The sequence below is a fragment of the Capra hircus genome, chromosome 15 (assembly GCF_001704415.2).
Source record: "Capra hircus breed San Clemente chromosome 15, ASM170441v1, whole genome shotgun sequence".
NCBI lineage: Eukaryota > Metazoa > Chordata > Mammalia > Artiodactyla > Bovidae > Capra > Capra hircus.
The window spans coordinates 4,954,596-4,966,280 of record NC_030822.1 but is presented as its reverse complement, the minus strand read 5'-3'; the positions used below and the strand labels follow the sequence as shown (position 1 = coordinate 4,966,280).

The window sequence follows — 11,685 nt, the reverse complement described above, 5'->3', positions numbered from 1 at the left end:
TACCAGCTATGATGTTATTGTAGCAACCATCAGCTTACTTTGCTAATTAGTCTAAATCTAGTGCTGAGAACTGTGGTTGGGTATGGTGACAGTGAAGTGAAAGCGTTTGTTGCTCAGGTGTGTTTGACCCTTTGAGAACCTGCCAGGCTGTTATGTCCATGGATTCTCTAGGCAAGAATACTGGAGGGGGGCAGCCATTCCCTTCTCCAGGGAATCTTCCCAACCCAGGGATCGAACCTGGGTCTCCCTCATTGCAGGCAGATTCTTTACTGTCTGAGCCACCAGGGAAGCCCACAGTGTAGTAAGTACTCAAAAATGTTTATGGAATAAATAAATGAATGAATAATGAATGAATAATGAATGGATGAAGGTTAAGGAATAAGATTTGAAAAGTTGCAGTGATTCATTTTGGTATTATAAGATGGCCTAGTGAAGGGAAAAGTCAAGGATGATTTCCATGGTTATAGTGGGTGGTGGAGGAAGTATAGAAGATAACCAGGTGCATTGACCAGTACAATTGGGAGTTGGAAGTGTGGCTATGAAAAATATTTATGAAAATGATTTTCCCATAACTGGCTATTTTTAATGAACTGATATATGTGTGTATATATATATATATAATTTTTATTATAAAAGACTTCTTGAAGATATCAATCTAAAAAAAATGAGAACTTATTCTTAATGGTTACAAAGCAAGAGATGTAATATTTTGCAGAGTTATTTTGTCTGTGATTTAGCTTTGTACTTTGGGAAAATCACTGATTTGAAGTGTAGAAAATGATATGTATGTTTTTGCTTTGGGGTTCAGGATTTGGTTTAATTGTATTGCACATTGCATTCCCCCATTTTTTATTTTTGAAATGTCTTATAAGAGGTAGTAACAATTTTCTCTTGGTAAACCTTTTCCACCCAAGTTCTTTTGGCAGCTCACGATTCATGGATAGTCCAAGAAATGTCACGGAGTTTTTCCTCCTGGGACTCTCCCCAAACCCCAAGGTGCAGAGGGTTTTGCTTGTGTTCTTCTTGATTGTCTACCTGGCCTCTGTTGGAGGCAACCTGCTTATCATGATCACCGTTATCTTCAGCCCCACCTTGGGCTCGCCTATGTACTTTTTCCTCTCATGTTTGTCTTTTATTGAGGCTTGCTATTCCTCATGTATGACTCCCAAACTTGTTGCTGACTCCTTGTATGTGGGGAGAGCCATCACTTTTGAGGGCTGCCTGGCTCAATTCTTTGTTGCCCATTTACTGGGAGGTGCTGAGATCATCCTGCTCATGGTGATGGCCTATGACCGCTACGTGGCCATCTGCAAGCCCCTGCACTACACGGCCCTCATGACCAGGCATCTCTGTGCCCTGCTGGTGGGGCTGGCTTGGCTGGGGGGCTTCCTGCATTCCATGCTTCAGCTCCTGCTGGTCCTGCAGTTGCCCTTCTGTGGGCCTAACGTGATCAATCACTTTGTCTGTGACCTGTACCCCTTGCTGGAGCTTGCCTGCACCGACACCTATGTCATCGGCCTGCTGGTGGTGGCCAACAGTGGTGTGATCTGCCTGTTGAACTTCCTCCTGCTGGCTGCCTCCTACCTGGTCATCCTGCGCTCCTTGAGGTCCCACAGTGCAGAGGGGAGGCGCAGAGCCCTCTCCACCTGCGGGGCCCACTTCACAGTTGTTGCCTTGTTCTTCGTGCCCTGTATATTTATTTACATGCGGCCATCATCTACTTTGTCCATTGACAAAATCGTGGCTGTGTTTTACTGTATTTTGACACCCATGTTCAACCCCCTGATTTATACCCTGAGAAATGCAGAGGTGAAAAATGCCCTGAAAAACCTCTGGAAAAAATGAGCAATTGTGGGTGGAGGATACGGGAACCCAGGGAAAGAAATGACCAGTCACTCTCAGAGAAGAATTCTTACTGTCTTTGTGAAAGTTGAGAAATCATCAAAAAATTTCAGAATAAAGCGGATTTGAAAGTTTGAAATTATGCCTAGTATATCCATAGCCTGTGTTGTTGACCATGCAAGTGAGTATATGCCCCTTCATGTTTTTAATTCTTAAGTGAAAGTGAAGTCGCTCAGTTGTGTCCGACTCTTTATGACCCCGTGGACTGTAGCCCACCATCCTCCGTCCATGGGATTCTCCAGGCAAGAATACTGGAGTGGGTTGCCATTTCCTTCTCCAGGGGAATCTTCCTGACCCAGAGATCGAACCCTGGTCTCCCGCATTGGAGGCAAACGCTTTAACCTCTGAGCTACCAGGGAAGCTCCCTAAGTTTGTCCTAAACTGCAGAGCATGGAAGCACCACATTTTTCTTCCCAACTTGTGTTTGAGATGGAGCCTTCCTCAGTCATGAGCAAAATCTCCTAATTGAAATGTTACTAACCTGGTCCTCCAACTCTGCACATCAGAGTACTTTCACCTGCACCTGATTTATACTGATAGTGATATCAGAAAGAATCTATAGTGTGATGACACTTTGAGAAAACAGGGAATACAATTAAGATCGACTGAACTAAAGTCGTGAAAGTGTATAGAATAGGTTTATACACTAAAACCTAAGCATGATTGTATACTAACTAATGTGGTGTGAAATTCTGAAACAAATGTCTGGTGTGCACATGTGACCACACACTTGCAACACCCCCCCCCCCCCCACACCCCTACATGGTGTATGGTTTATTGAGCATTGATCTGGTATTAGCACACACTGCTCCACCGCTCAGACACTCAGTTGTGTCTGACACTTGCAACCCTATGGACTGGCTATGGACTGGGGCAGCCAAGCTCCTCTTTCATGGGAAAATCCAGGTGAGAATATTGGAGTGGGGTGCCATTTCCTCCTTCAGGGGATCTTCCCCACCCAGAGACTGAACCGGCGTCTCTTAAATCTCCAGCATTGGCAGGCAGGTTCTTTACCACTGAGCCACTAGAGAGGTCCCACTTCTTATCATTCAGCTTAGTTCAATCACTCAGTTGTGTCTAATTCTTTGCCACCCCCATAGACTGCAGCATGCCAGGCTTCCCTGGGAGTTCCCACACCAGCTCCCGGACTTTGCTCAAATTCATGTCCGAGTCGGTGATGCCATCCAACCATCTTATCATACTGATCATCAGATTCTCAGCAGGTTGAGATATTTAACTACTTTAAGGAGACTCATGTTTCCAGGAAAATAGTAGACTGCTGGTGGGTGGGACAGTTTTTATTTTATCAAAACTTAGATAAACACAGGCATCTCCTAAATATAAGGAGAATAAAGGGTAGGTAGGAATATTTTGCCAGATGAGATTCTAATTTACAAGGCCATTGCTTAAGACAGGGCATTGCTTCTTCTTCCTTTCCTTAAGTGAATAGGCAGATAGTCATTTAATAGACTCTTTCACTGACAGTCACAAAACTCTTTTTTTTAAAAAACATTGATTCATCCTTTTAGACTATAGAAGGATGGGTAGCCTTTAACTAGAAGGGTTTCTCCAAGTTGAAGGAAAGCAAAACCCAGAAGTATATATAATGTGTAAAGCAAGGGGAAAGAGTAATTTAACTTCTTACGCAGGATACTGTCTACATCACAGGCAGAAGTCGGGGTAAACGAGCAAGTGGGGGTAAAGGAGAAGCTGGGCACGTCCCCAGCTACGGCCAAGTCAGTCTCCCCATTCTACTTCAGCTTACTTTCCGTTAATTTGTGTCACTATTGGAAACAAAACAGAACATGTAGAAAACCTCATTGCATAGCAGAAGAAAGATTTAACTCAAAAAGTATGGACTATACATACAGAGATTTCAGGAAATCCTATTCATGGGTTACTCAAGGGCTACTGTATCTATGTGGAACCCTGCTGAAAATGGTCAGAGATGTACTCAGTTTGAGCTAGAAAAATCAATGTCTGCCAAATGTTCTGATTCAGTAGAAACAAAATAAATTAAATTTAGGTAACTAAATTATTATTTTCATGTAATAACTTAGGTATCTAGTACCTAAAGGGCTTCCCTGGTGGCTCAGAGGGTACAGGGTCTGCCTGCAATGCAGGAGGCCCAGGTTCAATCCCTGGGTCGGGAAGATCCCCTGGAGAAGGAAATGGCAACCCACTCCAGTACTCTTGCCTGGAAAATCCCACGGACGGAGGAGCCTGGTAGGCTACAGTCCATGGGGTTGCAAAGAGTTGGACACGACTGAGTGATTTCACTTCCACTTTAACCTAGTGTTCACATGCTCAAAACTAGCTTAATTTTTAAATGGGCAAAGGACTTGAATATGTATTTCTACAAAGGAGACATACATTTGAATAACAAGTATATAAAAAGATGTTCAACAACATTAATCATCAGGGAAATGCAAATCCAAACCACAGTGAGATATCCCCTCACTGTTAGAACATCCATTATATAAAACAAAAGGGTTGGCAAGGATGTGGAGAAATGGGGACTTTTGTCTTACTGTCAATGGGAATATAAACTGGTACAGACCCTTTGGAAAACAGGAGGGGGTTTCCTCAAAAAATCAAAGTTAGAAGTACCGTATGTCCTATAATCCCACTTCTGGATATTTATTCAAAACAATTTAAATTAGGATCTCAGGGAAGTATTGGCACTATTAAGTTCATTTCAGCCTTGTTCAATCCCTGGGCTGGGAAGATCCCCTGGAGAAAGGAAAAGTTGCCCACTCCAGTAATCTGGCCTGGAAAATTCCATGGACTGTATAGTCCATGGGGTCTCAAGGAATTGGACATGACTGAATGACTTTCACTTTCACTTTTGGGCTTCCCTGATAGCTCAGTTGGTAAAGAATCCACCTGCAATGCAGGAGACCCCAGTTCAATTCCTCGGTTGGGAAGATCCACTGGAGAAGGGATAGGCTACCCACTCCAGTATTCTTGGGCTTCCCTGGTGACTCAGCTGGTAAAGAATCCCCCTGCAATGTGGGAGACCTGGGTTTGATCCCTGGATTGGGAAGATCCCCTGGAGAAGGGAAAGGCTGCCCACTCCAATATTCTGACCTGGAGAATTCCATTTACTGTGTGGTCCATGGGGTCGCAAAGAGTCAGACATGACTGAACAGCTTTCACTTTTCACTATCAGCATTATTCACAACAGCCAGGATGTGGAAACAACCTAAATTTCCATCAGTAGATGAATGGATTTTCTAATGTGGTGTATACTTACATGGAAAATCATTCAGACTTTAAAAAGAAGGAAATCCTGCCATTTGTAGCAACATGGATGAACACTCAGGTCATTATTATAAGTAAAATAAGTCAGTGATAGAAGGACAAATACTGTGTAATTCAATTTATTTAATTGTATAGAATAATAAAACTCTTGGAGACAGAGTAAAATTATGGTTTCTAGGAGCTGGAGGAAGGCAGGAATGAGAAGCAATGATTTAACGGATGTGGAGTTTCAATCTGAGAAGATGAAAAAGTTGTGAAGATGTTTACATGACAATGTATTAATAAATGTATTAAATGCCACTGAACTGTGCACTTAAAATGGCAAATTTCATGGTATGTGTATTGTATGACAAAATAATCAAGGGGGAGGGACAGACTTTGAGTGAGGTTGGCAGCAAACAGGAGCCAAGTTGTTAACTGTGGTAGACGGAGCTGAGTGCATGGCTTCTGAACTTCAGGAATGCGTTCATTTGGTTTAAAGGTAAAGGCTGTTAGCAAAGAAAGGTGATTCTGCGCAGGGTTCCAGCTGGCTCTTCATCGCTTCCGAAGCGGAGGGACAAAAGACAGTAGTGGAGCCTCCTTTCTGTAGTGTTTCTATTCTCTGCCTCTGGACATCTTTATTCATGAGAGACTAGCTGGGTGTGATTTTCTCAGTGGCTACTCTGTGACAGCCTAGGATTTACCATAAGTTCCCATGATTCTCTCTCTGAGTAGAGAGAATGCCATGAGAATACCGCAGAAACCATGAGAATCTGTCACCTAGGTACTCATCCCGGAGGAAGTTTGTGTGTTTATGACTTTTAAATTACTCAGTGTTTGGGAACTGGGAATCCTGTCATCTAAGTCTCCTCAGTGAGTCACTCATAAAAATGTCACGATGTCCAGGATAATCTGGCGCATAACTTTGAGGACTGTCATTTCCATTCTCGGAGCAACCATACCCTTTTGCACATTCATATTTTCAGAGAGAAACTTATTCTCTGAACTCTGACCTATGCCTGAAATCACCCCATATATCCTCTGCCAGGATCGCCAATGCCAAAATGAGGAACAAAGCCCTGTCACCAAGCTTTGCACTTACCTTACCAAGTCTCAGCCTTAACTATAGCCAGAGGCATGTGTTTAACCACAATTCAACTGCATTTCTGGCCTCTAATTATTGTTTGTGGGAGCCAGATAGGGGCAAAGGAAAGTCCTTGGCTGCTACATCAGCAAAGATTCCAACAGGGCCAATTACTAATCCTCTGAGGACTTGACAGGTCAATGTACCAAACCCTACACTTTGTGAAAATCTAGTTAAGCACTTCTCTAGAGTCAATGAAGAAAGAATTGCAAAGGAGGACCTTGAAATAAATGACCACACAGCCATCAGTCAACAAGCTGAAATCTGTTCGGGACTCACTGCTCCCAAGGACTCTTTGGCAGAACTGATTTGAGAAAACCATGTCCAATCAAATGGATTTGACTTACTTATACATTCTATAATGCCATATACTAGTTTTTCCTGATCTGAAGAATTGTTTATAATGCATGTTTGAAGATGCATTTCTAACCTCACAAGAAGCCAAGAAAGTGAGTCGAGTCAAAATTAAATCGTACAGCTACCACTTTCTTAACTAACAGTTCATTTTCTGAGTAAATCCTGAAAATGAGAGAGCTGTCTAGAGACAAAGAACTCCAGTGTTCCTCTTGATAGTTTACACAGCCTATTTGCAGCTGTGGGGCAGATGCCTGGTGGGAAGAAAACAATGACTGTGGTTAACTTAAAAACTGAGGAATCTCCAGTTAATTAATCCAGGTTAGTGATAACTAATTCTTTTTTCTGCCATTTAAGAACGGTTAATTTAGCCAATTTTGTTTCACTGAAATAATTTTTGTAGTTAGATTATGTGAATTGAAGGTTAAACTGTCTAAGAATGAATTTGGATGTAATGATGAGAAATACTATAATGTTCCCCAAAGCCTTTCCTGGTGCTCAGTGGCAGATGAATGTGCCTGCCAATGCAGGAGACGTGGGCTTGATCCCAGGGTTGGGAAGATCCCTTGCAGAAGGAAGTGGCGCTTGTAGAAGGAAAACCCACTCCAGTGTTCTGGCCTGGGAAAGCCCATGGTCAAAGGAGCCTGGCGGGCTACAGTTAATGGGGTCACAAAACAGATAGACATGACTTAGCAAACAACAACGATGTTCCCAAAAAGATGCTGCTGGAAACTCAAAGTCACTTTAGAAAACTATGGTTAGTATTTATGTAGCACTGAATAGGTTGATTCTGTACAGGTGAATTATTTTATATTGAATTTGAGACCATCATTCAGAAAAATTGTCATCTTTCCAGATGGGCCAAGATGAATTGATGGAGAGGATGAGCAATGTAACAGAATTCATCCTTCTGGGCCTGACCCAGGATCCAGGACTGCAGACACTCTTATTTGCTGTGCTTTTGATCATCTACTTGCTCACACTGGCGGGTAACCTGCTCATCTTCGTCACCGTCTTCACCAGCCCAGCCCTCGGTTCTCCCATGTACTTTTTCCTGTCCTATTTGTCCATGATAGATGGTTTCTACTCTTCCTCCATAGCACCCAAGTTGCTCTTTGACTTGGTCTCTGGAAAGAACACCATCTCCTTCAGTGGCTGCATGACTCAGGTCTTTGCTGAACATTTCTTTGCTGGAGCCGAGATTGTCTTGTTGGTTGTCATGGCCTATGACCGCTATGTGGCCATCTGTAAGCCCCTGCACTACATGACTGTCATGAGCCGACCTGTGTGTGCGCTCCTGGTTGGAACGGCTGGGGCTTTAGGCTTTCTCCATGGAGGGATCCAGATTGTGTTCATGGTTCAGTTACCATTCTGTGGCCCCAACGTCATCGACCATTTTATGTGTGATTTAATACCTCTCCTGGAGCTGGCCTGCTCGGACACGCACACTCTGGGGCCCCTGATTTCTGCCAACAGTGGGTCCCTGTGTTTGCTAGCTTTCTTGATGCTGGTTGCTTCCTATGTTGTCATCCTGCGCTCCCTGAGGACTCAGAGCTCTGAAGGGCGTCACAAAGCCCTGTCCACCTGTGCCTCTCATGTCACGGTTGTCATCTTGTTCTTTGTGCCTTGTTCGTTCCTCTACCTGAGACCCACGGCCTCCTTCCCCACTGACAAAGCTGTGGCTATGTTTTGCACCATAGTAACTCCTATGCTGAATCCTTTAATCTACACCCTGAGAAATGCAGAAGTGAAAAATGTCACGAAGAAGCTCTGGGGACAAATAATGAAAACTGATGATGAATAAACCTTGTGTGGAGTATTCAGATTAAAAAGAAAAACACTAGTGATATTTTATAGAAATTTATTTCCTGTATTAGTCTGGATCAGTTTTTTTCCAGGGGCTCATATATTGTAAGCCAGGGTTGATATCCATTAAGGCATAGTCAACACAGTGCCTACAGCCTGCAATTTTTTTTAAAATTTAAATTTATTTATTTTAATTGGAGGCTAATTACTTTACAATATTGTATTGGTTCTGCCACACATCAACATGAATCCACAGTAATTTTAAGAGCCCCTGAAATGATTTAATTTTAAAACAGCAAGAAAAAATTAATATAATTTAAATTTAATTTGAATTATAGTCATCTATATAAGAATGCAGTCAGAAAATATGATTTTTAATATTTTACGGAGGAAATGGTCCATGAGGATGAAAGTACCGAGGGCTCAGAAAAGTCATAATGTTTGCCCTGATTGTGGGTGTGAAACAGATCAACAGCAACATTCTTGAACACTCATTATACCAAGAACTATAGCTAAAGTGGAGCTTTATTTTAAAAGAGGGAAAGCGACTATACTTGAAAAAAATGTAGAACAGTAAAGAAAGTCTTCTAAAAGTACATTTATCAGAGTATACTTTTTCTGATCACCCTAGGTTTGAGAGGTTTATAAGTGTTCTCCCACTACAGTAATTAAAAAAACCAACTTTTTACTTATCACATTCCCAAGAAGAGAGGATTTGCACACAGAAGTAGTTTTAAAAAATGGCATTTCCATCATTCCCTGTAGTATACCATAGTTTACAAAAAGAATTGGAAATAGAATATTGGAGAGCATAAAAGAAACATCATTTATAAAGTCTGTAGAGTTAAGGCAGAAAATACCTGTACATTAAAGTAGTTTTAGACTCCAACAAAGGAAAAGAAGACTCTGAAAATGAAGCAACTCTTATGGGAAATTACCAGTGATTTAAAAACGAGTGTATGTCATAGAGGTTTTCACTGGTGGTGGGGTAATAAAGAATCTGTCTACCAAGCCAGAAACGTGGATTCGGTTCTTGGTTTAGAAAGATCCCTTGGAGAAGGAAAGGCAACCCACTGCAGTACCCCTGTCTGGGAAATCCTACGGACAGAGGAGCCTGGTGGGCTACAGTCCATGGCGTCACAAAGAGTGGGACATGACTAAGTGACCAATCACAAGAATGTGTGCCCCAGAGCTTGGCAGCAATCACACAGTCAGTTGTTTTGAAATCCGAGCTAAGAGCTTTGGCTTAAAACGTCTTGATTTCTCATCTTGTCTACAGTGTGAATCAGCTTTTCAGTGTCAGCAAGTTGCTTCACCTCTCTGCTTTTTCTTTTTTTGTTTTTGTTGTTGTTTTTTCATTTGTAAAAGGGAACTAACATTATGCACTTGCTAAGTTGTGAGGATTAAATGACTAAATTGAGAAAATGAGTCTGCTGAAAATCTAAAATTGCTCAGACATTGTCGTAGCCTTCAGAGATGCCACCAGAGCCTAAGGGATGCTGGTGATAGTGGTTCCTGACAGAGGAGTCCAGAAAGCACTACTATTATTCGCTAACCACGACCACAGGGAGACCAAATGTTCATTCCAGCCTCACTTCACTGCAAAATGTGTCATGTCAGCCAGTGAGCAGGTCTCTGAATACTGAGAGCTAGTCCTTCACCAACTTCCTCTTCTGAGATTAAAATGCCCTTAAATATCTCTACAGTGACAAGTGGGAGAGCGGGTGGAATCAGCGTTGAGATACTTGAGTAGCTATTTCAGAAGCTCTCACTGATGGTGGATCCTGTCCTGATCCCATCTTCTGGAATAAAGAGGAAAGGGACCGCTCAGTTCCAGAGACCAAAAGGCCGATCTCCGTACAGAGCTTGCGATTTCTGAGGGAGAGCTCAGAAACTTGTTTTCATGAGATTTCTCAACCAAGGATTTGAATATCAGGCGATGCTGGCTTTGCATTTCCCATGTTCTTTGGACTTTATTATCAGGTTAGATCTCACTGTATATATAAAGGCTTTAAAAAATGGATATTTTATTTTGCCATAACCTCCTATGAGTGATCATTTTGTAAATATATGTAAGCAACTCTGTGTTTAAAAAAAAAATCACATATATCTTTTAAGCATCTAGTCATAGTCCCCAAGAAAGCTGGAATGAAACAGGATGATGTAAAAACAAAGATAATAGTGATGATAATGATAGCTGTTTACTGAGCCCTTTCTGTGAATAAAGTCTTCATCTGAGCACTCACTCATTTTATGTTTTGGAGGAAGCAGATTTGTGATCTTAATTTATGTCTTTCTTTAATTTGTTTCAAACTGTGGAACTTATCTCTGTCTTAAATATTTCTTCACCTGAACATAATGGTGAACCTATGTCAAGGATGGTGTGAAGGTAAATAAATCAATGCTAGTGTTAAAAATTATGACAGCTTTTCTTACTTATGTTTTCACCCTGTGCAAAGTGGTTTATGTTTGTTTTATTTAATTTTCACTACAGCTCAATAATTGCAGTCATATTAATATTCCCATTTCATATGTTAGGAAATGAAGTGTCAGAGAGGTTAATTACATTGCTAGAGATCAGTTATCTAAAGTTTGGCTGAATGAGAATTTAAATCTAAGCCTATGTGACCCACAGCCTTAGTGCTTTACCAAAGCCATTTTGCACCCCCCTAACATAAACAGCCAATAAACTAAATTTCTCATGTTTCCCTTGAATCTTTAGAATTCTCTTCTTGAAACCTTTTGGCCTTCATGTGATAACCAACTGGAAAGTGGACTTTCTTTCACAGACCTGAAATGCACGAGTCTGAGAAGAACCAGCTAGTGACTGAGTGGTGATTCCAGAAATCTTTGATTCGCACGTAATAGGAAATTCCTTTGACATTATTTTCTTCTCCATCTGCACTACATACATAACAATTGTTATGTATAAACTACTCCCACTTGTAGTACTTTCCTTTGTTAATTTTTTAAATTAGCAAATATATTTGATATGAATATGTATTCATTCTGCTGTTGTCCATTAAAAAATGTATATATAAATAAATAAAATAATACTCTGCTTGAGGTAGGGGAGTTCAAGAGAGATGGTAAACTTTTTATTAAGTCCTGAGCAATAGCCATGTAACCATGACCAGTGGAATAATAATGCCAGATACATTTTTTTTCTTTTTATTTGACAATTCATTAGACTCCTATCACCTGTCAGATACAATGCTCTTCATAGTCAGTCTCCT

General features: G+C 41.3%; 2 protein-coding genes across 2 annotated transcripts; both read left to right on the top strand.

Annotated features, from left to right (window-relative positions):
• On the top strand, positions 937 to 1,845 carry LOC102190805 (olfactory receptor 140). Its single transcript, XM_013969873.2, has one exon. The coding sequence runs from the start codon at positions 937 to 939 to the stop codon at positions 1,843 to 1,845; it is 909 nt and encodes a 302-aa protein (XP_013825327.2).
• Positions 7,515 to 8,447, top strand: LOC102176444 (olfactory receptor 4C45-like). Its single transcript, XM_005690182.3, has one exon. It carries the CDS (start codon positions 7,518 to 7,520, stop codon positions 8,445 to 8,447), a length of 930 nt encoding a protein of 309 aa, XP_005690239.2. The 5' UTR covers positions 7,515 to 7,517.

Bases quoted from the DNA above. Each gene is read 5' to 3' on its own strand.
- LOC102176444 (XM_005690182.3), top strand. From the start codon at position 7,518: ATGGAGAGGATGAGCAATGTAACAGAATTCATCCTTCTGGGCCTGACC.
- LOC102190805 (XM_013969873.2), top strand. From the start codon at position 937: ATGGATAGTCCAAGAAATGTCACGGAGTTTTTCCTCCTGGGACTCTCC.